We start from the raw sequence: 27,787 nt of genomic DNA, 5'->3' as shown, positions 1-27,787 counted from the left end.
TTCGTTACATTTCTTTAGAGTTTCACAAAGGGTAATACGATCGACTAAATAATCCTGTATCAATTCGTTCGACAAAAATCATAGATCTTTTTGCGTAGACAGATTTTTACGAAGGGTTTCACTGATGAATGTTTAGTTCTTCATGTGATATCATGATAACGTGAACGCTTTGCTTGATCTTGAATAAGGAGCGTATAGAAGCCACTAGAAGGAGCATCTTTCATATGAAAATTATCTGAACGGAAGGATCAAAGCAATCTTTAGGCCGTTTGTTTTGATAATGATATCTTATAAACCAGAAACGGTACGTATGTTTTAATGATCCTGGGCAGCATTTGCGCAATAAAGTTGTAAAATAAGGGAAATTTTCACTCATCTTCAAGGCGCGCTATATTTAGGTTGAATTAAGTCATCCCAACTAATTTAGCACACCTACCGCTATCAAATCCGAACTTTAAAGAGTCGCCAACGTTGATCCGACGCAACCTATTTTATCTGAGACAGATAACTTTAAAGACATGTATTTATAAAAACGGTCAATACTTTTTCGACAAGCCAACGTATATATTTACTTTCCTTGAGGTGGTCTGACTTGTTGCAGAAATAGTAACAGCAGTGATTATTGTCATTCTTGTAGTAGCAGATACTTGATTAGAATCGCTTGTCGACCGGTTGTTTTCGCGCCTTCGCCATGCCGAAGAAGCCGCAGGCGAGTAAGGCTAGGTAAAATATACCACAACCCCTATCATTGCATGGACAACAAAAGAAACAAACCATCAGGGCAGCTTTTCGCGCTGCGGACGAGTTCTTCGCTCGCTGCGTGCACTATTGCTGGGTACGTGTGTACGCTGCTGTCTTTCTACGAGTAGATCATTTTCTCCTCGTCCTTTTTCTCATCATCGTCGCCAATGAGAGCTGATTTCAGCTGACCACCAGAGTGGCTCAGGCATACCAGCTCGTAGCAGACTGCAGCAATTTAGGCTGATCTTGTGCTCCGCTCTTCAGCTGGCGGTGCCCTTTGTACTGCCAGTGGCCTCAGACCAATGGCATGGCGCCAGTAGCCCTTGGCTGTAGAAGAGCGGTAGTAGTAAAGATAGTAGTCGTAAGGGCCGTAAGAGTAAAACAAAGCGAGAGAGAGAGAGAGAGAGAGAGAGAGAGAGCACGCGCGAGCAAGAGAGATCCGTAGCGAGAGAGGCGGAGGGAGCGAACATAAGAGAAATGACGACAACGGCATCAACAGCAGCACCAGTCGCCGCCACTGTAACCGAACAGCGGCAGTAGCAGTAGCATAGCGGCACCGCTACGAGGAGCGAATTCGGCTGAGGAGAGCTGAAAGCTATGAAAAACCGTGGCGGCGGCGGCGGCGGCGGCGATATCGGCCGTGGCGGCAGCCGCCGCCGTGAGATCTCAGGGAAAAGAGCGAAGGGACCAGCGCCATCCAACAGTCATCGGCGGTAGCGGGCCGGACAATTAACCAACGGACTATAATTTACTCGGCTTAAGACGAGGACTAAAGGGGAATCGGACAAATAGAGAACAACGAGTCAGCGAGTAAGACGAACACCGGCCGCAACGACAGCAGCACTGTCGGTCGGCACCAACTGCGAGTGTAGTGAACAGTGAGCGCCAGTCCCCCAACCCTGGGTTGATTGGCCTACGGTCACAGACCGATGCTCCGCATAGACTAAGCAGGACTGGCGGAATCGCGCTCTCCCGCCAGCCGTCTCCTGGTCGCGGAGACGCAAATATGGCGTTGTCATGAGCGGAGCAAAATATTGTTGTGTCCTGGTGAGCGCCGACCGTGCCCCGAGTCCGAAGAGAGCCCGCTGCCGCGAGCCCGCAGCTCGCAGTGCCCCGGCCAGGCAGAGGTCCACCCGGGCTGCCCCCGACACCCACGACTGCTGCTGCTGCTGCTGCTGTTTAGAACGAACTAAAAACTAAGCGGAACGACGGACTTCGTTCGAGAACCGCTACGACTGCCAATACAGCTAGCAGCAATTCCCACCAGCCAAGAGCCATCGAAAGTACCCCCGCCGCCGGAATACCTCACGTGTGAGAGTGCTTAGCAGAAGCTGCAGCTACAGCAGTTGTTGTAGCAGCCATTGCGGCAACAGCAGCAGAGGATTACGTACAGGAGAACCGCGAGCAATAGCATCTCACCAGTTAGCCAACAAAACAGTAAAAAGCAGCCTCAACAGCAGCTTCGATCGCGGTGCGTTACAATTGACTGTTCTTGCTGTTTGCCTTTTTTCTTCGTTTAGCAGAACGAGCTGTGTAAATGTGTTTATATTATTAACCGTTGGTGTATCTGTGTGTGTGTGTGTGTATGCGTGTCTGTTTGCATGTGTACGACGGACGTAAATTTTGCAGTTTGGTGAAAAAATCAAATGTTGTCAAAATTAAGCGTGCTGCTTGTGCTGAGAGCCTTGTGCGGTTTCATTGAGCCAATAAGTTCCGTTTTGAAAGCAGTGAAGCCAGCGAAAGGTATACACGGTGATAAAGCTGGAAATAAATATTGCCGACAACCCCTGCCAGTGGCTATGATTAGCATTGTCACCCATATACATTAGTTACTGCGGGTTAAAGCATTGTCAATCGATCGCCATGTCACGTCAGAAGTGGGGCTGTGAGTTTATGCTTTGCGAAACTGGTCTGCTAATATCCATCGTCGCGCCATAGAACTATGTAATTGGCCATGGTGGTGGTGTCAGTCGCGAAGCAACTTAAATGCTTTATTATGCCTGTCTGTGTGTGTTTGTGTGTGTGCGTGTGCGTGCTGCTCGGCTATGGAGTATGGCTGTCTTGAACAAGCAATATTATCTCTTAAGGGTTGTGGTCCAACTTGTGGTTACAACTTGTTGTTTCAGTGTCCGAGGCGTTTGAGTAGAAAAAGGAAACAGGTGAAAGTAGCTGCCGCTGGATTGCCTTTCGATCATAAGAATCGTGTCTGCTGAACCCTAGAACAGTTGCGTGTATGCATTGTTTATGTAGCTTCGAAGCGACAGAGCGACAATATGTCGTTTCCAGAAGGAAAACAAATCTTGAAGAACTGGATATTGTATGTCGTGTTGAGGACAATGCGGCCCTCGATTGATATGTTTATACGTTTAAAAATCGAATATTCTCCCTTGCAGCCATAGCGCCTGTACCTCATCAAATTGTCGTAACGATTCCAGTAAAGTACTATTATAAGTACCAATATTATTGTAAGATGCAATAAGCGCGGGTTTTCATGCCTGTAGGACGCATATTTAGCGTGTAACTAAGCACAATGCGCTGCAGGGAACTTTTTGTTCCCTTTTAGTGCATAAGCTATTTTCCCGCGACGATTGCTAGATAACTAGTACACGAAATGGTGTTGTAAGTACAATTGTGATGAAACAGCTGCCTAAAAGGGTTTCGATTCGATTCTGTAACAAGTGTACCTGTGAACGGGGGCGCCAGCTTGTGGGCGCTTCGCCCGCCAAAACGTCGCCTTGCTAGTGTGCTTATTATTGATTTTCCTTAGACTCTACTCACTTTTGTTTTCTACAAGATTATCACGACATCCTTAAAAGTGAACACAAGTGGCAGCAAAAAAGACTGTATGGATTCTTTGCTGAAGACCTCCTTCCTTCGTCCGAGCTAATCAGACCTCTCCGCTTTAGCTTCGTGTGGCACCTTATCTTTTTTTTTAAGAGGAATCTGGTTATGTCTCTAAATTGTTTCACAGTACGTGTACCTATAACTAGCATTATAAAATAGCAAATATGCTACCGAAGTACGGTATATTTGCCGGGTTTTCTATCACGCGTTTCATCTGCGACATGGCTCGGCCCGCCATTCAGTAATCGATCGATCTGCTTTGCACCGTCGGTCGAAGCTTCCTCGATTCCCGTCGCTGTTGTTAGAGTAGCAGGTATAGTAATAAAGATATCGACCGCGAGTGTTTCGTGAAATCGTGCGTCCTGTTTTCACATGGTTAGCATGTGATAAAGCTTCAAATGAAATAAGCCTGCCAGTCACTACCGCTGTACGGTGTTATTACGTGGTGGACGTTGCAATGCACTATAAAAGATCGTCTCAATGATCGTCTTTAGCCTATATAGCAGTCTCCGCGCGATGAGTGCTGGCTAGTGGCGAAACACGACTATTTTGATTATTTTTGTGCGAAATTGGAGGAATTGCTTGAAAATGCATTTCCACAACTATTACAACAGGATTGTAACACCCGCGCTACTAGAATAACGATTCATTCAGAATTCAGACGATAGAGGCTGGAAGCTGTCGAATAAAGATTCGATAGTTTTTTTAACTGAAGCAGGATGCCAGCGTTTACCACGTACAAACAGTTGGATGTATCGAACGGTGTAGAGATGACTGCAATCTGACTGCTGTTACGGGTTCGTAACTGGCTACACGCTTAGTTTAGCTTAACAGTAGAATTGTCGTCATCGCGCTGCGGTGGCGGTACTGTTTAATATTGAAGTTTATGGAGCACACGTAATAAAATCGTCTGTTCGAGATGACAAATGCGGCCTGACCCCTTGAATGATGGAAGTTTGAAGAGGGATGCTGGAACGGAGATTAGTTGGACGGTGCTGGATTTTAAAGGTTCATTAGCAGTTGTACGTATGGCATTTGTGAATATTCCTAAATGTGCAGGCTGGGGGCAGCCGACAGCAACTCCGTTGAACGGGATGATTTTTCACTTCCCTAGTAGTTTATTACGATTATACATGATGAAAATACATATATGAAACGACCGAATGTTTGCAAATAACAAAATTACCTTAAAGGAACAGCCGAGTTTCCAATTATAATTGTGCGTGTACCAACACTGGGCGTTAGTGCCAGAAAGCATCGTCCTCCGTCAATTTAGTTGTTCAAATTACACACACATATCAAATGCTGTCCAAACACAAATCGTCATTTTGTTATTTTAGGTGAACAAAGAATCGATCTATAGTTGATGCGCTTTCGAAACCGTATCTTAATTATTGCGTTACTAATCGGAGTATGTATACCGTACACAGATGAAACATTCGAATGTGCTCATAGGTTTCTGCTATAGGACAGCCTTATGCCAGACTGCTATGGTCCAGATAAAAGACGCCCAACTCTGGGGTTGGGTAAAAGGCAATATTTTTTTAATCGATTTGCTAGTGAAAGCAGCAGGTGCTCAGTAGAAACACCGCAGTTCAATTGTTAGTACCGTGATCTATATCGGGATCGATCGTGAGGCCTACACTTTCGCAGATACAAGCTCATCGAATCGAGCAGTCACTGCACAGGTTTATATTATTAGAAATTAGCAATTCAACCCCCCGCTCAGTCATCATCTCTTAAACTGGATTTAAAGTTTGTCATAAATTTTATATAGAGAGTGGGTGCTTTGACTAATAGAAGAGAGTCCCTTCCCCGGCTGACTTACCTGTCTCTTTTGTGGCAGGTTATTGTCTCGAATGTGTTGATAATTCTTCTTTATTTCAGTTCAATTATAGCACTTACTACAATTCAAAGGCGCAAATAAACCAGTAAACCAATTCTTGTGAAACTGTTGTTACACAGAACAATTCACTCTAAAAATGTAATGACTATTATTTCTTCCCCTAATCATATATAGTAATGTAAAAAACACACAAAATAAACTTATATATACAGATTATTTTGCAGGGCTATTATACAACGTAAACTTTTGTCCCTACTGTTCGTATCTTTTGAACCTAAGATTATCTGTAGCACATGCTGCACAAGACGTCTGGTGAAGGAAAAGACACTTTACATATTGCCATTAGCAGTAGTTGTTTAGGTTCTTATAATATATATATCTTATTTATCTGACTAATCTGGCTTGCAGATGGCTGAGGATCGGTGGACCACGATACGTTGTTAGCAGTGTGGGCAGACCCACTTGCGCAACGTTTTATATCCGACAAGCTCCGAGCAGCAGCGTTCTGGTGTGAGTTGGACTTGTAAGGCCGGCCGAAATATGAAGTGCAACGGTACGGAAAACACCGTTGAAGGCGAACAACCTCCTCCGGCGGCCTCAAATGACGTCCCGTGTGAAAAGGGCACAACGTCGAACGGGTCCAAGGAGCCAAGTCCATCGCCCCACGCCAAAGCATCACCGAGCCTCAACGATAGCCTCGGGCAGGCGCTTGACGCTGCTGCGAACGGAGGATCTAGCAATGACCCCAATCAGACGCCAAAGGTAAACAATGGGTTGTTTAGAATTATATTCTTTTTTTACTGAGTATGTATTTATTTTTTTCGTTATATTCGTCTCAAAATTGCGAGAATTTAATTCGTTGGAAAATTTGAAGCATTGACATCCGCTTTTCCATTTATAGGTTGAACCGAAGCTTGAAAGTTCACGACCAGGTTCGGCATGTCCCGAGGGGCCTGGAGGCCCTGGTGCTGACTCTCCCTGGGGAGGAATGGCCATGCCGCATAAACAAGAATACCCGTCCACATCCACGCCTGGGGGTAGTCAGACAACGCCGTCCAATGGGCCTCCAGGTCCCCCTCAGGGGCCCTCTCAATCGTTTGTGTTCACAACTGTCATGGCAAACCAGGCCGCCGAAGCTGTGCTTACCGGCCACTTCGCTTCGATTGTTCAATTTCATATTGCGCAGCCGGGCACAAGGCGTATGCTTGAACAACGGAGAGCTATGTTGAATATGGGCCCAGGAGGACCAAGTGGCCCTGGTTGGGGTCCACCCGGGCCAAATATTAGTGGTCCAGGTGGTAATGGGCCGGGTCCGAACCAGCCTGGCTGTATGAACAATCACTTTCCTCCAGGACAGTTCCAAGGGTCACCGAACGGAGCGCCGTTTGGACCAGGCTGCCCGAACGGACCCAGAGGAATGGGTCCCATGGGTCCGGGAGGGCCGATGGGCTCGAATTCGCCAATGGGAGGACCCCCTCAAATGAGCGGTCCTGGGGGTCCAATGGGACCTGGAGGACCGCCAATAGGTGCTGGTCCAAGTCTAGGAGGACGGAGTATGCCCGGTGTTAAGATACCCGACGAGAACCTTACGCCACAACAGCGGCAGCATAGAGAGGAGCAGTTGGCCACGTTACAAAAAATGCGCCAAATGTTCCAATTGGGATCTGAAAATCACCCGCAGCAACCCAGTGGATCCGGTGGACCCTCAGGGGGTCCAAGTGGGCCAGGTGCACCAGGTGGACCTGGTCCGCGCGGCATGATGCCCCCGCATGGCCAACATCCCGGCCATCCGAACATGCCGCCAGGCGCTCATCCCATGGGCCCAGGAGGACCTTGTCCGACAATGGGGCCTAATGGACCCTATGGGCCTGGCGGTGTCCCGCCAATGGGCGCCCCCAAAGGACCCCGTGGACAATTTACACCCAACCACCGACAGACAGGGCCCGGTGGACCCCCTTCTCAGGGATCGCAATATAATTTCAGGTGAGTGCCAATCTTCTAATAATTTTTGTTTATCGCATTGGTACTTCCTTATGGCCTGTGCGATGGTAGGTATAAGAGCATTCAATTCTCCTCTCTCTTAAAATCAATTTGTATTGGGAATTCATGCCCATCAGCTAGTAGTACTGTATAAAACCGTCCGTTGCAACATAATAAAAATGCAATGAATTACATATGCACGCACGAGCGAAGTTTTTTCCTTTCATAACCTACCTTTTTTCAATTGTATGTTCTGGCTTGCATTTTTGATTTGGTCCTATTATAGGCCACCGGATCAACCGCGGCCTATGAGCCCGGCAATGATGGGTCACCCGCAGAGTCCATACGGAGGTCCGATGGGTGGTCCTGGAGGACCCGGTGGTCCGTCGCCCGATCCCTCACAAATGGGTGGACCCATGGGAGGTTTTAAGCCGTCGACGTCACCTCAGTTGCCTCCTCAACCCGCTATATCTCCGCACCTCAACCCTGGCGGTGGAGGCCCAGGAAAAGCCGGGAAGACAGGTCCAAGTGGCAATCCAATGTCGCCAGTCGATATGCCCGGTGGCATGATGTCCTCCCCTCAACACCTTGGTTTCAATACTATGGATGGTGGTCCTCAACCGCCGCAAGTTAGTGGACCTGGCGGGCCGACGGGCGCATCTCAGTCCGATAATATGATGCCCAACGATCCGTAAGTAAAACTTAACAATAGTCATTCCCATACTTTTAAAGTATCTGTATGGTCGTCGAAATCGAGGTATTCCCAAGGCATTTCTGTTACCTCTATTTTTAGTTTTATTAAATTATATACTTCTGATTACATAATGTCCACCCCATATGGTGATGCAGTCGTATGGTGTTTGTTTACTAGATTTAAGGACAGGTAGAGGGATATAACATGTTTAGCTGAGATAAGTGGGCGAAAAAAATCATAAAGATGCAGCAAATTAATTGCGTGATGATGACTGCGTAATTATAGTTGTATAAACTATATAAACTATAAAAAACAAACCGAAGAAACTTGTCTGAAGAGACTGAGTGAGCGTATAAGCAGGGTAAGAGACAGGCCAAACGGAAGAAGGACGAAAAAGGCAACAGCACAGCTCAGACTTTTTTTATGTTTTCTCTGAAAGTAGGATCCGAAATCCAACCCGGTTGACAAACAGCCTAACTCTAGATAAGGAATTGTCTGACACTTTTTTTTTCTAAGGTAATAGTTTTCCGCCTTATTAAGAGCAGGGAAATGGCCAATGCTTTACTAGACTTATCTAAAAATGTATTTTTTCTTGGAACTTCCATTGTGGCTGTATTTAATAGCTCTATCTATACTTAACGAAAACCCGAGAACGAGGGATAATGAAATGACTTTTAATGAAAATAAATCATGTTTATAACTTGATATTCATTAGCTGTAAATCACATAATAACAAAGCACTTTGTAACTATTCCCGTAAGAAAAATAAAAAAAACCATAGCTCAGAAAAGTTTTTGAAAATGTTTTATAGCTTACGGGTTTTTGGAGTCTATTGATAATTTAAAGAGAATTTGATAAATGATAAACAAAAAGCAGATTTTATAGTGAGAACAGACGTTGTTTTATTAGGTAGCCCAAGATAAAACTATACAACTCTTATTGACTTTTGATTCGAACAGGTTTGAAACTAGGTTTGAAAATGATGACCGTGGCCTAAAATATCAGATCGATAGAGGTTTGGTGAAGAAGAGAAAGACAGCTCCTATGAGAAGAGAAAAAATTCTGCTAATATGTAGGTTGCGTAGCTACGAGGCTGAACGGGCTTGCCCCTGCGATGGTGCAGTCCACACATGTTTGCCTATTGGACGTGTGAGTCTTGGAATAGACCCGTCTGTATCATTTTGCAGCTCAGCCGTTTGAAACAATGGTTCAGAACGTAAAAAAAAATCATTATATACGTCCGAAACAAAATGTAACATTTCGTTTCGTGCTGGGGGTAAGCTCTCTGAAGCAACACTTACCTTGCAGAACCGGCCCCAAAGATATTTTTTTACCCGGTGGGTTTAATGATTTAGTAGGTAGGTAGCCTAATATTCTATAAAGTGAGTCTCGTTCTATTAACGTCTCACTTTTCTTTGGCTTTTTAGGTTAGCGTCGTTAGAAAATTTTGATAGCAATGGTATGAGTCACCCAGGAGGCCCAATGGGGGGTCCGTCGCCGGGTCCTGGCGGAAGGATGGGGGGGCCACCTGTCTCTAGCGGACCAGGCGGGTCACCATACGGTGGACCTATGGGGCCCGGTGGTCCGGGCGGCCCTCCAGGAGGTCCGCGGGGTCGCACCAACGTTCAAGTACGACCGGATGCGCCAAATACGATTCAGTATCTCCCCGCCAGGAGCCAGGGACCTGGACAACACCCAGGAGGACCTATGCATAATCCTCAGCATCAGCGACCACCAAGCTTAGACTTCTTACAAAGGTATGAACCAGTTCGCATCGTTCCAGTTATGTTTGGACCTTGGCGTATGTTACGCCAACCTAGCGGCCATTCGAGTATTGTAAACATAGTATAACATGGGTCACCATTAGAACGCTTTTGCTGTCTTCTTTTCGTTAAAGAGCCTGTTTGTTATCATTCTCCGTAGTACAAATATAACAAAAAATTTTGAATAGTGTAAGTAATTTCAAATTGTCTATGGCATATTATAATCTGATATAACTTTTATTAAATATTTGGATGGCTTTAAGTTCTAAGAGTGTCAAAAAATGACAGCTTTATTAACATCAATACTAACGTTGACTGTAATGTCTTCGCATGACTCTCCGTTTTCAGATATACTCGACCTCAGGATATGAATAACATGAAGGGAATGCCACCCGGCGGACCCGGAGGCCCTATGGGCGGAGCAATGGGGCCGATGGGTCCAGGTGGGACTCCAATAAGCGGTTCTGGAATGGCAATGGGAAATGGCCCCATGGGCGTTGCGGGACCAGGACCGCAAGGAGGTCCTGGAGGTCCAATAGGACCCGGAGGACCAATGGGTAATGGCCCAGGTGGTCCTGGCGGACATCCCGGTGGCCCGATGCAATATTACCCTGATCAACAACAACCACAGGCCGGACCGGGACCAATGGGAGGACCCTTTAACGGGCCACCAGGTCCAGGTGGCCCTGGTGGACCTGGTCAGAACAAACCTTTCTATGGAGGGCCCATGACTACTGATCCCAATTATGCTGCACAGTTCCACAACTTTCAACAGCAGCTTTACGCTACCAATACAACGAAGGGCCTTAAGTAAATTCGCTAGCCAGCTGGTAGTGTCCCCCAAAACAACAAAAACAAAAGCTCCCGTTGAGTTAAGCTGCTGGATTTTTCTGCTCGAAACGAATCATTTAATGGTTGCATCGGTCTTACGACCATGATCTTTTCCTCATTCAGAACTATAGCACTCTTCAGAACATTCTCGAGAGTTTCAGTTTTGGTCGTCGATGAGAGAATGGATAGCGCAACTTCAGCCGATACCGGAAGACAATGAATGAAAGCCATAGCCGACGGAGGTTGCAGCACCAGCAAGCAAACACGTGATGGGTTCAGTCTACTCAAAATAATTTCCTGTACATTACGGCAAAGTTTTCGCTTTATTCTGCGTCAGGACTGCGCCGTCTGTAAAAAAAAACAAACAACAAAAGGGAGAGAACAAAATTCGTAACGTAAGAGAAGATATAGTGTGGTTGGTGGTGGATAAACAAAGTGAAAAGTGTAGCTGAATGGTGAAGTGGTGACGTGATCATAATGAAAAAAGGGAAGGGTGAACCAAGTTGCTCAAGTTGTGTCTCATGGATGATGATGATGATAGGCGAGAGATGTGGCTGTATTATGGGCGTATAAGTACTACATACATATTACAGTGTGTTCCATTGTGTCCCCCTTCCGCTGTTGATCCATCCATAGAAGTATGTGCGTGTATCAAGTTTAAACCGAGAAAAGCAGAGAGCGAGATAGAGAGAGATGTGGAGAGAGCAGAGCTAGAGAAAACCGTTAGAATATCTTGAAGGTTGGCGGCAACTGAAACAATGCCATACCAAGGCGAGAACATACCACGACACTACAACTAGGTTAGGGTCTATGACACAGATCGCCGATATTAAGCAGATAACCAAGACCACTGTGCAAGGAGGTTTCGGGGAATGCGAACCGTCACATGTGTACCCCTTGCGCCAAAATGCAAGTCGGACTTTAACAATGACGACTGAAGTAGGCAAGGAAGGGGGAAATGGAACTTCGTGTATTATCATAAATGAAGAGAAGGTCGTCGTGAGTGAGGTCAACGGTTGGCCACCACTGCTAAACGGGTCAGATCGTTAGTGGAGCGGTGAAGCTATGCCGACTCTGCCCTTCAGGGCTGTACAGAACAAAACTGCGATATTCTAATTATTATTACTCTTTGCAGTAGCAACTGAGATACAGAAAGACGGAAAGAAAGTAACGAACTGATGAAGAAGACGAGGAGTATGCTGATACTAATATTATTATAATAAATATTAAGGATGATAGACTGAAAGGACGCGAGAGAAAGAAAGGAAACGAAATCTATAACATTGATCTAGCAAAAGTATAGGGTAACAGGGAGATTATTATAAATAAGAAATAAGTAAAATGAAATGATGAAATAAGATGAAACAATATAACTAGATAAAAGGATAAAAGAAAGAACAAGGGAGGAATAAGCGAATAATGAGAAGCTGATTAAGCTATTGAGAGCTATGTACAGATAATAACGAGATGATAATAATATTGACATTATTGAGATGAAGAAGAGAAATGCTTGCTACAGACATTTACGTAAAGCAAGATAATTATGTGCAGATGTGAGAAAAACAAAGCGAAAAAATTTGTGAAAGTTATGCGGACGATGACGACGCAACGGTGAATGGGCGCTACGAACGAATATCGCGACAATGACGGCGAAGGACGAGCTGGGAATCTATAAGGCCTAAAATGTTAATTATAACGAGATAATTACATTATGAATGATAAATCATGATGACGGTGGTGGTGACCATAACGATGTGAAATAGAAATTCTTAAAAATCACAGCGATATGCGAGCAAGTGAGGAAGAGACAGGGGAACAAAAAAAAAAGATAAAATGATGAGTAAATGTGTGGAGAAAAAGCGAGCTTGATACAAAAGGAAGCAACCTAGTGAATTTGTGAGATACGAACGTGCCGAGTAAGAGCAGTGAAACGGGTAAGACAGCTCGATTATTTATGGTCGCATAGACGAACATACCCTTTAAGTAGCACTCTCAGTTTCCCCACACTTTGCTTTAATCATTATCGTGCAAGAATTCGACCAGACTAAATCCTTCCGGGGGACGCCTTTGACTACGGTACTCGGATAAGAAATAGAAAACGTTGCAAGCTCGTTGACTGAAATTCAACCCAAACCAAATTACTAATGAGAAATGATAGTGCTATGGATACCAGTAGCGCCTTTGGCTAACACACAAGATCCTTTGGTTCACATTGCAGACACATGTGTGTAGAATAATGAAACAAATATGCGAATATTTTCATGATGATAGATTTAAGTCTAATTTAAAGTGGATAGCATCAATAATTGTAATTTTATTAACACGTGAAATATTACATGGTAACGAAGTCGTATCACGCGAGTCTATAAAAAAAAAAAAAAGGAAACATACATATTCCTTGCTTTTATTTTTGTATTGTTCGAACGACCTCCATGGGTAACGTTGATCGATGGTGGTCTCTTTTGAATTTAAATATTCTGCCATGTGGACAAATTAATTTCTATTGGTCGATCTAGGTAGCTTACCTCTTTTTTGTTTTCCGTTTCTTAGCTGATTCATTCTCACTAAATACCGTCCAACATTTATTTGGGTAACCATAACTGGTGTATTTGTGTAAGTTTGTAACATGTTGGCTACCTTGCCTTTGTAAACTACAAACAAAATGGAATACCGAACGGACAGTGGTGGTTCTGAACGACAGAAGAAACAACACCTACAACAACAAAAGTACTGACAACTAATCTATTTCCTGTGCAAGTTATCATTTTCTTTAATTTTTATTTGTTTTTTTATCAATTTGTTATTTTTGTTTTGCCAAGAGCAAAGCGAGCTCTGCTGGTTTCCAGTGGTGTAAGGCGAAGATCTCAGGTTGTGATTTAAGTTCGAAGTGACTACGGCGATGCCGACGTAGACAATAGCGATATTAACGCCTGACAACGACAAATTCTTGTCTCTCTTCCTTTGCTGTGTCCTTTTGCGTAATTTAGTACGTTTTAGTGAAGTCCTTATTAATGACAAAAATCACAATTGAAGCCCATCTGGCTGACGGTTTCACGCTTTATAAATCTATTTGATTATCAGACATTAGCTGGATTGTCTTTTTTTTAGGCAATCTCATAGCTATTGTGCGTTACACTGATTTTTATTACCTGAATTGGTAGAGGCAAGGCAAAGATAAATTCGACAGTTAATACTAAATTGCCAATATCGAACCAGTCAACGACCAGCATAGGGAAAAACGGCGGGTCTCGTATCCTAGGTAGTCTCATATAGGACTGTCGACATGTATATGGCATAATTTCTTTATTGAAGAGAGAAGAGAGATTAAGGTCTTGCGCAAAAAAATATTTTTAAGCAGTTTCTCGGCTGCGAATGAAGTTGATGTCAACGGGGTTGGGGCGGGTATTTTTCGTGTAACTGTGGCCGTATGTGTCGTATTTAAGAGGTTAGTTTGTTATTTTTAGGCAGAATGTCAAATGTAAAATGGTTAATGAATGCGTATTTCAATGATAACAAAAAAAATCAGCAGCAGCAGAAAAAGCATACGCCGCACCGCTATCGAACGGGTCTTGCACTACGAAGTAATTGTAAAAGTCGCTGTTGTAGATAAAAAGAGCGTCTAGACGCCTGTCTGTGTGAGTATGTGCGTGGGATAGGGAGTCCTTCGGGGAACGGCTATAAGCGCGTCCGAAGCAGCAGCTGAGCATATCGTGATCTCTATACTGAGAAAAAGCATGCATTTTTTTTGTTTAGCTTAACATGTTTTCCACAAGAAAAGAATAGAAGCCGAGAAAATATTCATATATTGATTGCGAATACGGATTTCGATAGGAACATCTCGACTTACAATTAAAAAAAACTATAAAATCGACAGAAGTCTACTATCCGTTTTCACTATTAAGAAACATCAAGGATTACATTATAGCTTACGCCGTGCGTCGCCGAGAAAAATTATAGAGAGAAAGAGAAGGAAATAGAGACATTTCCCGCTGGTCTGCGTTGTTTTTTTGTGTGTTTCTGCGTGTTTCAGTGAACATGTACCACGTACCTAACTTTTGTAGTAGTATTTATTATTGATACAATTATTGTTCTTCGTATGACTATACAATGTTCTACTCGCAGAAAAGAGCTGTATTTGTATTTTTTTGAATGTGTACTTTGTGCTTCCATTGATCATTAATCTATCCTCCACACAGGCTTTTAATTTTCCTATATTTCAATGTTTTGGGATGTCTCTTCTTCTCCAAAAGCACCGTCATTCAGCCGGTCTGAGTCCGTCGGAGTTTCCATTTCACGAAATGAAAAAACGAGAAAGATAAAAGGAAAAGAAAGAACGAAGATGATCATCACGCTCTTGTTTGTAAATAAAAACCAAACATAGCAGCTATTCTTGTGTGTGTTTTTCCTTTTATATGTAAATTTTGGCTTTTTAGAAATTTAATTAATCGCATTAGTTAGCTTAGTTAAATTTTTCTGCGTATATTCAAACATATATTGATTATCGTCGCTGTGTTTGAGAAAATACTAGAAGAGGTTACGCGATAACAAGCACTGCAGCATACAATCAGATTAGATATAAGCACAACGTTTTGTGTGTTGTATCGCTTATTGAAGTTTATTTACACAAAATATATTACAGTGCGGCTTAGAAATCTGCCTTCGAGTATTTTTTAGAATACATAGCAGGTTTCCGCCAGAAGATTTTACCTCTTTAGATGAAACAATTACTAACATTATTGTTAAACATTTTCGATCATATTGTATATCTATATAACTATGTACAGTCCGGCTATGTTAAAAAGTGCCTAATATTTACATATAAGATATGAAAAAAATCGTTGGCATAAATGTCGAATAATAAAACGAGTGGGCGGCTAACTGACTTCAAATGGTATTGTAGGGTTGTAGTTTAACTGCGGGCTGCTTTATATTGATGTATATATGTACTTTCCCTTCTGAGGGTCTATCTTAGGTGTATTCTTTCCTGGATCTTTTGCTTTTAAGAATTTCTGAAATTCTGTTAGCGTAATTTGAAACGTAGAAGCACTGCAGAAATTGACTAAAAGATGCAATTTGCACACAAAACAGCTAAAGTTCAGGAATCTTTACGTAAATCAGATCTCATATCCCTTTAAGCTTTTGTACATGTAAGCCATAACTTTCACCGAGTCTTTCGAATGCTTACATTGCAAATTTCAGAGAAAACATCTGTTGATAGCTGAAAACGCTAAGGGAAATAGAATAGAAAATATCTAACCCAAAAAATTGACTTTGGCGCTTTTTCACAATTATGCAGTGTACGATCACTATTATTGTCTAACTACGCAAAGAAGCGAACCTATTACTACCTGTGGCATTACCTGACTAAACTAAGTACGGTATTTCATGTGAATAGACTTTCGATAGAAAACTTCGAAATATACACTTGAATATAAACTTAGACTATTTTCGCGCAAAAGAAGCGTTCAATAATGCTGCTATCTGAAACTATAATGTCGCGGACCTGCCAAACACAGCCAAAAGCAGGTCAAGTCAACTAAATTTCTTGCTTAAGGAAATAATCCACTATAAAGCTTAAAGGTTATACGAAACGCAAATCAATTCTTGCTATTTCCAAGAAGTTGGCTTACAAGATTTCAACGGAAGCACTTCATATATGTACAATTGATTCATAGTTGAATTCATTTCATGATGCATTAATGTATATTCTATGGAATATCAAATCTATAATAGGGAAGATAAAAGAAAGGAGAGTTGGTGGATAACCGAAGAACAGTTACGTCCAAGGGAAGAAATTTGTGTGAAGAATTAAGCCTAGGATGAAGTACAGCAAAAAGTAGGCCCATACTAGGTTGCGTTTTTCAGATTTAGCGGCCGCCCATAACGGGACAGGCGAGGCACTAATAAGGATTCGTGTGGCCACTTGTATGTTTGCGAAAAACACACATATGGCTGAAAGAATTGCTGCATGCAGGCAATAGCTTGCTAGACGTTTATAGTAGAGTCGACAGAAGTGAGCCACAAAAACAATAACTGGAAGTGCTAAGAGAAAATTTGGTGTTTGTTTTAATTGCCAGTACTTGAAAAACCCAACGTTCCAATATTTGGCTTGAACAAAACTGTATGAGAATGGCAAACGGTAGAAGCACCACTCAGATGCATTTATGCCAATCTGCTTATATCCCATCTCGGCTGCATAAAGCCGCACCTCTTTGACCGCCTTCGGCTGTTGATGGGGAAAGCAAAAACTATCCCAGAAGTAAAGTTGAACGATGACATTGCCAAGACAAGCAAAGCCGGCTCGAATAAGTAGGCTAAAGGCGTATTTGCCTCGCTGATATCGGCGCCAGGCTTTTTCTAGGTAGAAAATTGGTACCAGACTCGCATTCGAACGAGTCACACTTCCTATAGCAAACATGACCGTTGCTAGGGTATCATACTCCTTTTCTAAAAGGTACAGACCCGAAAATGTGACGAAAGCAAATAGCGACTCAGTGTAGCACGAAGCGAAGAATATCGAGGCTGGATTAAATGAGTACATTTTGACGACTTGCATCGGAAGGTGACGATCATCAAACATCAATTGTGTGAGGTAGAATAATGCGACTGCAGACAGCACGAACGATACGTGCGTGACGAGAACGCAAGATATCAAGACCCAGCTGGATGGCGAAAGAATATCTCCGAGTACATCCTGAAATAATAAAAAAGATTTTGTACTATGTAGCCATATATATTTATAGCACTAAAATAGCTGCCGTAGTGCAGCTTGCTGTGTGTCTGAACAATTTCAAACAATAAGAAGTACTTATATGTCTAATTTACCGTTAAATTTGGCTGTGTTTCGACAAAATGTTCGACTGAAGCACGTTTCCAAACGTTTCTTTTTCACCAAAGCGGGGGCTGCAGTACCACTTCAGCTTTGCCAATGAAGACTCAATCAAATTTGAATTTTTAGTGTGTACTCACATTAGTGAGTGAGTTGGAATTATCCATTCGAAATCACCTTTCAGTTCAACCACTCACCTCAAAAGCTTGAGCGAGTATTCTGGCCAAATAAGGATAGCCAGGGAAGAATGCTGTCATATGCTCATAGGTATAGCCAAACTGTGCTATGTGCAGGAAATACTGCGAGTCCCACCGAGTCAGACCTTCTAATAGAGTATGCACTACTCGATCGCTTAATGACCATCGCTTCGATTCCAAAATGATCAACGGCGAGCGAAATGCATCCGCATTGTAATCCTGTATAAAGTAATTAAAAAGAAACTGCAAAACACAAAAGATGCCTAATCATTAACTCTCATACAAATACACGAATAGGTCTCATTAAATAATATAACAATAATAATGTAACTCTGAAATAGCATATTTTTTCTACACAGCCATCTTACTGAAAAAATTGTTATTGGTATTCTTATACGAAGACTGCGACACCTGTTCGCCCAGAATATCGGACAAATGAATTAAATTCTACGTTGACTTTGTTCAAGTGGAACCATTCTTGATTTAAAGATGGATGTCGAAAGCTCTTAAAAAAGTATCAAGGGCATAGTGAAAAATAACCCGTAGTTACCACAAGCTTTTGACCTATATACTTATTTATTATTGCATGCAGATATGTGTAGATAAGCGTTTTTACAATAGAAAAAAGCGCTCCATATGATAAAATTCAGATGTATATCGATAGCACTCCGAATACTAAGCCACCACAAAAAAAAAAACAAATAACTGTAGAAAGCTGCACGTGCCTGAAGCAAAAGGATGAGCGCACGTGAACTGGCAGCAAACTTAGCTACATCCCATGATGTGGTACTTCTCGGACTTGTCGATCCCGGCTGCTCACGGTGAGGCTGAGAAATTGCTGGACAAAGTTGAGTTAATTGCGGCCAGTTTGGAAAAGAAGTAGAAGAAAGGAACACGGCTCTTATAAATGAATCGGTCCTAGTGAACAGGCGGTAAAGGAGAATGTCTGGTGCCACTCGGTAAAGCAAATCTGAATAAAGTAATTATCAAAAAAAGATTAAATGTTTTATTTTAGCACCCATTAAAGGATAATTCTAACCAATTAGTTAAAAGGCAACCACTGTATTATAGAGAAGCTTTTCTTTTTTTTACTATAAGGCGATAATCATATTAAATAATAATGTGCAATTGCGGAATATTCAGATTTGACATTATATTATAGGGTACTGACATAAATGCACGAATGCCTTCGCGCCGGTTGCCATTTAAATGCTTTAGATATTTTGATATTTACAGCTACAGAGACTTGCTACATGATAATGAAATTCCAATATTTATATTTGTGTAGCTATATTAAGTGGTCAATTAATTTCATTATTACAAATACAAAATAAGCTTCTCTGTATCAACGACTAAGAAGAACAATGCCAAACCGCTACGAAGTGCCAAAACTTGCTTGGACATCAGATTCGCGTACGTTCTGGGGTACATTTCTGCTGTATACGAAAATTGAAGGATTGGCCTGCTCGAAAAACTGTATTAGGCATCTAATGCCTCCTGCTGGTTCGATCTTTTCATTCTCCAATATGTCTAAGTTTGGCAATAGAGTAAGAATTAATTCCCTTTACGGAACACATACATTGAATACGAATCTGTTCTTCAAAAGCATTTATGATTTTTGAATACATTAAAAAAAAAACGATAAGTCGAAAAGGTAGCACTTTTTGAATATATCCATCTTTAAATATATTCGAACCGATAGACATTTTTGGTAAGGCCAATCGTGTTTTTATTACCCTAATAAAAGATTTCATACCTGCTAATAATTTTTCGAATATGTTTTGTGAAGGCATTTTGTGAGAATCGATTCGCTTTAGAACTGTCAATAGACAACGCGCATCAGCTGAAAGCTACGCGAGGCTGCTAACACGCCCTCTCAAATGCTCTGTAGTGGGAAGGCTGACTAACACCACTCCCCTCCTAACTCGCCGTCTCAGCTAGAAGCTTCAAGGCCTCACGTCCGATCAGACTGGTTTGACCTAGATGATTACTGCCAATGAATGAACTGTACGTTTTGGGCAAATTTTGTCGGGCTTTTTACAGAGGTAACTGGCCAAATTGCTAAACAATTTTTCGACTAATATAAAATATAATTTAGTGCTATCCATTACAGTTATATTTGGTCAACCGCGTCTTCTTCTTGCGGCGTGTGGCATCTAAGTTAGTTTATGTAAAAATCTAACGGCACTTAATCTATTAGCCTACATATTTACTACAAGATGAACCGTCAAGGATCCTTAATTAAATTTTAACTAGCCAAATATCGCATTGCACAATTGGTATTTCAATATATAACGTCAGCGGGAGAAGTTGCACATACGGGTAGCAAGCTTGGTTATCCTATATGTATATATATATATATATATATTTGCTTTTATACCCTTTTGGTTATTCAAGTTTCACGTCCGGTAGCGTCGTGCTAATTGTTCTTTATGGTTCCATCATGATCGTTACGTTCGGCCATTGCTACCAGCTTTGCTGCTTCAACGTACCGTTCGCATGTTCTCCGTACAGCTGCGTCATTCATCAGTCAATGTGTGAGTCGTTTCGCGGGCATGGTGCAACATCTTCTGGCTGGCCACCTCTCTCACGACTACGCGCCACAGTCTTCGAATGACCGTGGCGCCTTCGCACTACATTGTCGTCGTACGTACACAGCGCTTTCCCTTCGCAAAATCATCGCTGACTGCAAAAGATGTGTAGCGTGGGTCAGGTCTCGCCTAACCTTCAAGAAAAGTACGATCACAGTAAATTTTATAAGAAATCGCCTGCTTGCAGAAAATCATCAAATCAATAATTGTTTAAGCGATACTTGTTTCTTTTTAAATAAAAATTATACGTACTGAATAAAAGAGTTCTGCAGAATTTTACAAATTTCAGTGTAAGCCACAGATCACGAAGCAGATCCATAGCAGCCGAGTGGATATGTTTGTCCTACTTTACATTAGTAGTTTTACAAATAGTCTTAATAGTTTTACCAATAGTATTTACCAATAGCTTTAATAAATAAAGGCCGAAGGCCTTTATTTACCCTAAGACATTTTTTTGTGTGACGTAAAGTTCTAGTTCCTACCATTAAGAAACGATACCGAGTTCTTGATCTGATCTGATATTCTGTGCGGCTTAGTTCCCCAGGAAACCTTCGACGCTTTCTTCTCATTTGTGTGCAAGTTCGTTTGCCACTCTCACCCCTTTTGTTTATCGTCTTGTTATAAGAACCAGTGCATAAATGCTAGACATTAGACTCGACGATTTTTCTGTCGCTAGAATGTTTTACCTGACAGGCTCTGGAGTATCTTTTTTTATGTAAGTTACGCAGATGCCGGATCTTGAGATAGAGTTAGGCAACAGACTCTAGCTAATGGACAATATAAGCATTGCAGAGACTTTGTAGCAATAATTGTTGCATAAGTGAACTAGCAAAGGTGTGAACATAGTATGAATGGCCAATAAACTCTGTCACATCATATTAAAAGAAAAACAATCTTTGACTGGCATAATTTTAACAAGGCAAAAATATCCAGTGTTGTAAGGCGTTCTTTCTAAATAAAGATTCATTTAACATTTTGAAAAAAGAAATCTTTTCCTTTTGTAGCTAGTGCTGTTTTGTGGTTCAATATTAATCGCTCCTTTATAAGCTGTCAATTAATAAAGATTAACTTTATCTAAAATGTCACTGAAAGCTAAACAGATAGGCACTGCTTTACATATCTGGCAAGACTAACGACGTTGGCGTCAGCAGTACGGCTTGTGATTCAAAGTAGTGTCCACTCTATAATGAAGCAGCTCCTGATCCAGGTACCGGATGCCTGCGTGACTGTACCTCAAAAAAGCTTTGAAGCTAAACCTAAATAGAATGTTACACCCTAACATTGAACAGGAGGCGTGCCTACACGCTAACGTTTTTCGTTGCTCTTTATACATGCTGCGAAGCTTACTCGTTCTGGTCTCCTTTGGTATGAAGCAGACTGTTTTGCAATAAAAAATAGAAACTCTAACCTAAACTGTAGCAAATCTACCACCACTATTAATTCTTCTATAATAATAATTAATTAACAATAATTAATTTCTTTGTAACAAAAGTATTTTCCTATCACAACGAAAGTCAAGTTGCGAGTATGTGGGAATGATTTTTCGTGATCGAAGGTGAAAAAATATCCGAATTCGTCTCTGTTCTACTTCTATGTCGAACTCGACGTAACGTACCTGGACGGATTTTACGGCGAAACAACGAATATAAGTTGATTACTTAAAAAGAGATTGCTACTAGAAAAGAAAGATTACTTACTTTTGATACTAGAAGGATGCTTTTTGATTTTATGTTCTACAATCTCTTCCTCTTTCCGCGTGGTCCCTTATGCACATAAACACAACTTATTGTCAAATACCTTTAACTTTTTCTGTTTTTGATTTGAATTTATATTAATATCGAAACATAATATCAGTTGTTTGCAATCCTACGTAGAGTCACCCATTACTGGATGTCCTGTAATTAGCAGTTCAGGTTGTAGTCTTTTAAAAGTTCACATTTCTTAATTTAACTTCATCCGATGCAGTAGGTGCGAAACAAGCAAGTTGAATTGAACTTCACCATTAGAAAACTCTATATTTTATATTATATTATATAGAAAATATCTCTGGCGATTACAAAGGAGGATTAATGAGTAAAAGATTGATTTCAAAGTATTACGTTTGAAATTTACCTACGAGATACAGACATTATGGGGAAAGACAATGTTAAGCACACTGCGAGGTACGGTGTTAAGCATTAAACATTTTCTTCGGACCTTAAGTTGTTTTTATTGCTTAATAAAACGTAGTAATACGTCAGCAACACGAACAGGCGTTAAATATTAAATAAAACTGTTATTGTAAGGTAGTTTAGTGCGACCTCAAGAATTAGATATATGAATGTAGCCGGTTTTTCAAACTTATTTTCCCAAAGTTTACAAGTCGCGCCATAGGATCCAAGAACAGGCTAGACGACGACATTGGCTCACTGTACGCTGTTCTGTCATCATGCCGAAACTTCAATTTCGTTTTTACTCATTACAAATTGCTATTCAAGCTACCCAGGGCAAAAGGGAATAGAATTTTAGAGCACTGCACAATACGGTAAACGCTTTGCCGTATCTCGTACAAACAATACTGCCCATTTGCATATTTTACTGAATCCGTTTCCGTATATACATATACATATTTACTTCAACGAAAATTGAACATTTTGAATAGTAGAGTTAGTATTCATAATCGGTTCATTTGGCCAGTTACAAGATGAAAAGAAAAGCTATTTTCTTTATGCTGATTATTATTAATCTCCAATGTTTTCTAGGACGCCACGTCGAAAGACACGAGCGGAATACGCGGCCGAAGTAGGCTCCAGGTTTGATGGTGACTCCGAAAAGTTGACAAATTCGATTGTCGTTAGGAGAATGATAAATGAAAGACAATATTTGTCTCACTGAAAAACGACACTCAGAGAGCTGGAATTGTAAAGCCTATTTTTAGATTCTTATCTAGACTTGTAAGCTTTGTTATTCGAATCCTAATCAAGCCCTAACTAACGTGACTGTGGCCTTGTGACCAGGTTAACAATAACGTTAGTTACTTACTGCCGCGCCAAATGAAAACATTTCAGTTCATCAGATGGAAGATCGAGGTAACGTTGAAAGCTAACTATCACCTCAGCCGCGTGGTTTCAATAAACATCTCAGAAATCTTAAAAATACAAATTCGAATATAGCTGTACCAGCATTGACAATCGGGCTTATTTTTGCCTCTCGTTGGGCATGGCAATACGGCAACGGGAATCGTTCCCGTTAATAATTAGTTATTCCTACGATAAATATCTTGCGGGAAACATTGTGAAGTCTGTCTGTGTTGGCTGTCGTTATGCATTCCATTATAAGCGAGAAGAAAGCAACGTTATAGCTCCATTCTTTGGCGGGACATGTTCAAGTCAAGGGATTCTAGCTTTTGCAAAAGAAAACTATTATATGTGGGATTTGAATCATTTTGCCAATAGCCGTAGTCAGTTTGAAACTCGGCGCGCTGAATCAATTGAACTAAAGCTCATTGGATAAGGCAATCGCTACAAATAATACAGGCGACAAGAGGAGTCGAGAACGATTATATTCAGGTTAAGTACGGGTATACAACTTTTTTCATAGTCCTACTATCTGCTCCTATTAACGTCTGAATGTGTATTTAATGCGCAAAGATCATCTTAAGAATAACTCTAACGACTTTCGTTTTTACAGTACGTATGTAAACTTAGCTTGGCTTGTTAAATATTTAGGTTATGGCTTGACTTAATGAAAATACACTATAGTAAATATGACATGAGCAACAAATCGAGTTTGCCCAAAACAAATATACATATATATAAGAAAAGCTTCATAGATCTTGTATGTAAAATAGACCGTTTCGGCAGCGTACAGGTCGAATGGACAACTTTGCTATGCTTTTGGATTGGAGTATACTATAATGTACAATATATAGTATTATTTAACATCTTATATATAATCTAGTAACTGCATATCACTCAAGCTCTCCGTTAGAATAGAAATGGGACAGTGATTGCAACGCAACAAACAGGGGAGGTGACATGAAACGAGTTCCAAATGGCATACCAGAATGGGACTCTTGCTGTCGGTTTAACTGACGCCGTGGCATTTTGTAGGGCGTTATTCTGAAGTGTTTGCCCTCAAAGTACAGTCAGTTCATGACTTCTAAACGATGACCTCTTCCTTGTCATTACCTTAACTTGTAGTCGGCAGTATTCGATGACAAAAAAAAGCTCCGTTTAGAAGCCAATGAAGGAAACAATCGTACTTTTTATTGAACTGCATTGAATTTACTTAGGAAATGGACTCAAATTGAGAGTACTCTAAAAGCCGGACAAGGTAGTTTCAGAAGCTACTTTTGCTAGGGTTCATCCGTGCACATTATAGTGACTAGATATTCAATGGCTCCATAGAAACTAAAGAAGAACATCTGCAATTTCCATCTTTCTAGAAAGATTAAAGATATGGAAAAATAGATCGAATATATACGTACTGGACAGAATGCTCACTGCTCCCGCTTTTTTGCTCGTGGATCCATCCTGGATTCGTACTCCCGTCCGAAAGCACTCTCCATTTATAAACTAGCAATTGTTGACTGGATAGCTTTTTTAGCATCGAAAATCAGAGAGAATTTTCTCTACGTAAGATTTCCCTACGTAGGCGAAAGCTCTTCGACTGATTAAATGATTGTGTAAATCTTCTATGAAATTTTTTCCGCTTTGGATACCTCTGTTTTTGTGATCTCCATCTTACGTCAGATAGTATCCTGTATACTATTCTATCCAGATTGCCCGTCTCATCAGTTATTATTTCGTTTCGCCATATTCTGGCAAAACTGCATAAGTCCTACGTACCGTGTTTCAGAAACTAGAATTGTGTGGTGAACTGTGTTTATCATCAGCATCATCGCTGTACTCGGCTCCTTTTTTCCTGGAGGCCAGCTAATGCAATATCGTTTCACGTGCCGTCGTCTACAGCTGATCCTGCAATAAATCATTCGACCGAGGCAAGCATACGCCAATGTGCGCATTACGTAACGTTTATCATGACTGCGTATATTGTTACTAAAATCACTTCAAGAGAAATAGTTACCTCTCCGTATATTCTCCTACGGCGCACTGTGCTATGATAAGTTAAGAGAAAATCGAACATTTCAAGTTTCTTGAAGTTAACTTCACACCTATACTTATCTTAGTGCTTTTTTTAAAAGATAGCTATCTAAGGATTGTGTTGATCCGGTGCTATCTGCCCCCCGAGCCCCCGTGTTAGAAAAAAGAAAGTGCATTTACTAGTTCACTGTGCGATTGGCAAAGTTTTAAGAAATATAAATAAAGCTTTTAGTTGCTTACTGAGGTTCGAACTACAAACGTATAATACAAAAACGACTTTTGTTAGAAATAATACCTTTACGGTAACTAGACACAATTTTTGAAAATAAACAAATTAGAGTAAACACACATATTCGTGCGTCGAAAAAAAATATCACAAAAACAAGCCTTTACAGGCTGTTCAAGAAAACTTTAACGCTGATAATTATAGTTAGATACATCGTGCGGCATATTGCTTAGCATAAATATTTTTTCGTATGATACTTAGGATACGAACTACGCCCTACTGTCTGACAATAGTTCGCGTGTTTATAGACTCCCCGAACTTAAATAATAAAATTCATTAGAAGTGAAAAATATTTTTTAAGCAAAAAATAAAGCATGTTTGTTAGTCCAGCGCAACTCTTAGATTTTTCCCACGGTACACAGATGATTTTGAATATTCAAGGTAGTAACAAAAAGCAAAGGAAACAAAGAAAAAAAAAGTAAAAACTTTGACGTTACTACTCCACACAAATAGTTGTTCCACTCCATTCTTACCAACAGTAGGTAGATACATAGTTAGGCCAATTGGTAATTCCTGTGTCACCTGTTGCTTAGTAAATGATGTTCCGATATCATTAAAATCTCACCGCATCGGTTCTTCTTGGCCTAAAATTACTTTAAATAGAGTAACTGTTTGCAATGACAAATGTCATTCGTACGGCCTATTCCCTGATATATTAAAAGAATAATATGCTATGTAAATTAATTAGGAAACTGTAACGCATCTGCAAAATGATGGATGTATTGTTTACATTATATTGTTAACGAAATTGAAAACAGAATTTTGCTGACCCAAACATAATTCGACTCATTAAATTTAGCAAATAGAAAAAATCCACACTGGCACCAAATTGACGTCGTAAAAATCCAGTTCTCGAAATATTAATTTCTAAAGCTGGTTGAAAACTTGTTCTTCTGGGTTTCTTTTTTTTTTTTTCAATAGTATTTTTAATAATTGCTTTCAATGAAGATCCATTTTCTGGGCTTCTCACTGGTATCGCATTAAGCATAGATATCTGTTTCAAAGGACTCGATGCTAGGACATCATTATGGCTAAATTACGAAGAACTGGTCTAGCCAACCTAATTGTAATTATATCCTATTTAAGAATAGGGAGGAAAATCTTTTCCGGCTAAATTATAGCCAATGAACTTTAGCCTTTAAACAAATCCAAAAACTACAGCACGTTTAGTAGGTTCGTAGCGTAACCCTGACACGTATGCATATTCTTATTTGAATGAGCAAAGTTTTTGCCATGTCATTATGTAGCATCATACGGTATTTTTAAAGCATGGATTAGTTCCGTTTGCATTAAAAAAAAACAACATGAAAATTGTAGACTCCATGTGTACTGTCACCGACTTTAATTTGATTTTCCAGATATATCTGAACTGTTTTGGCTTGCGCACTCGATCAATTAGTTCATAAAGTTAATAATTATGTAAGATAATTTCTTTAAAAAAATATATGGAATAACCTGTTTATGGAAAAAAAACCGACTAGAAACTATTGGCAGGTTTCTTCTATACTTCGTTTACCGTAGACGTCGTCATATGTGATAGGCCACGCTAAACACAGTTCGGATCTCTAACAGTTTGTACTTTCGCCGTGTTTTGAGACGTCATTTTGCTGCAGGACGCATCAACTTCTATAGAATGGTCATGTGGACCAGTGGGTATCTCGCATGGATCACCTGCATCGACTGTCTGTGATATTTGTTTTACTCTCTATTATTTTACGGAGCAGTTGCGAGCGGACCTCGGCTATGTTATGTCAGCTACTTGTAGTGTACTTATTTAACTCGCAGAATATCGACGTAAAAGGGCTATTCGTGGGGTTTTTCCTCGGCATGTCTCATCCTCAAGTGACGCGAAACTGTGGTTACCCCTTATCTTGCCACCTTACGAACGCCGGCAAGTGTTGCAGTCGCACCACGGACACAAAAACAGATAGTTTAATGTGACCGTGGGGAGCGTAATGTTGCGTCAACGCTTTCCGTTTCATGATGTTCGATAACGTAGCAGAACACACATCTCGCTCCTAATTAATGGCTACATATGCATTTGAACGAATACACCGCAAATAAGCTAGTAAACGGGCAGGTAGGAGTCAGCAATAAAAAT

The 27,787-nt window shown here is 40.9% G+C and overlaps 2 protein-coding genes across 9 annotated transcripts; one reads left to right on the top strand and one right to left on the bottom strand.

The window, feature by feature from the left end:
- The first annotated feature begins 1,499 nt into the window (after positions 1 to 1,499).
- On the top strand, positions 1,500 to 15,088 carry LOC111249705 (uncharacterized). Of its 2 annotated transcripts, XM_086985923.1 has the most exons (7): positions 1,500 to 2,212; positions 5,840 to 6,193; positions 6,333 to 6,372; positions 6,502 to 7,414; positions 7,698 to 8,102; positions 9,533 to 9,862; positions 10,217 to 15,088. In XM_086985923.1, exons 2-7 carry the CDS (start codon positions 5,972 to 5,974, stop codon positions 10,680 to 10,682), a joined length of 2,376 nt encoding a protein of 791 aa, XP_086842049.1. In that variant the 5' UTR covers positions 1,500 to 2,212; positions 5,840 to 5,971; the 3' UTR covers positions 10,683 to 15,088. The 2 variants fall into 2 exon arrangements, with proteins under 2 accessions (XP_086842049.1, XP_022659670.1); XM_022803935.2 differs by having other exon boundaries at positions 1,503 to 2,212; positions 6,333 to 7,414.
- PIG-V (phosphatidylinositol glycan anchor biosynthesis class V) lies at positions 10,736 to 27,787 on the bottom strand. 7 transcript variants are annotated; one of them, XM_022804901.2, is made up of 7 exons: positions 27,203 to 27,787; positions 24,785 to 25,274; positions 22,014 to 23,208; positions 20,218 to 20,450; positions 18,451 to 18,563; positions 17,726 to 17,968; positions 15,287 to 17,393 (listed from the first exon to the last, which is right to left on the bottom strand). In XM_022804901.2, the coding sequence occupies exons 4-7, from the start codon at positions 20,246 to 20,248 to the stop codon at positions 16,476 to 16,478; spliced, it is 1,305 nt and encodes a 434-aa protein (XP_022660636.1). In that variant the 5' UTR covers positions 20,249 to 20,450; positions 22,014 to 23,208; positions 24,785 to 25,274; positions 27,203 to 27,787; the 3' UTR covers positions 15,287 to 16,475. The 7 variants fall into 7 exon arrangements, with proteins under 7 accessions (XP_086842053.1, XP_022660636.1, XP_086842050.1 ...); XM_086985924.1 differs by lacking the exon at positions 22,014 to 23,208 and having other exon boundaries at positions 18,451 to 18,695; XM_086985925.1 differs by lacking the exon at positions 22,014 to 23,208 and having other exon boundaries at positions 18,451 to 18,695; positions 20,218 to 20,445.

This window comes from Varroa destructor, unplaced genomic scaffold (genome assembly GCF_002443255.2).
Source record: "Varroa destructor unplaced genomic scaffold, Vdes_3.0 BEIS01000004.1, whole genome shotgun sequence".
In the NCBI taxonomy this organism is placed as follows: domain Eukaryota; kingdom Metazoa; phylum Arthropoda; class Arachnida; order Mesostigmata; family Varroidae; genus Varroa; species Varroa destructor.
The sequence above is the reverse complement of the archived record's forward strand: the minus strand, read 5'-3'. Positions and strand labels throughout refer to the sequence as shown.

What these genes read in the sequence shown, in the direction of transcription:
- LOC111249705 (XM_022803935.2), top strand. Translation starts at nt 5,972, where the DNA reads ATGAAGTGCAACGGTACGGAAAACACCGTTGAAGGCGAACAACCTCCT. An exon ending in GGATCGCAATATAATTTCAG is followed by an intron (nt 7,415 to 7,697) that starts GTGAGTGCCAAT and finishes GTCCTATTATAG; the next exon opens with GCCACCGGATCAACCGCGGC. An exon ending in AGCTTAGACTTCTTACAAAG is followed by an intron (nt 9,863 to 10,216) that starts GTATGAACCAGT and finishes CTCCGTTTTCAG; the next exon opens with ATATACTCGACCTCAGGATA.
- PIG-V (XM_022804898.2), bottom strand. Translation starts at nt 19,518, where the DNA reads ATGCCTTCACAAAACATATTCGAAAAATTATTAGCAG. An exon ending in ATTCGAAAAATTATTAGCAG is followed by an intron (nt 18,696 to 19,481) that starts GTATGAAATCTT and finishes TACTTTATTCAG; the next exon opens with ATTTGCTTTACCGAGTGGCA. An exon ending in TACTCGCTCAAGCTTTTGAG is followed by an intron (nt 17,394 to 17,725) that starts GTGAGTGGTTGA and finishes TTATTATTTCAG; the next exon opens with GATGTACTCGGAGATATTCT.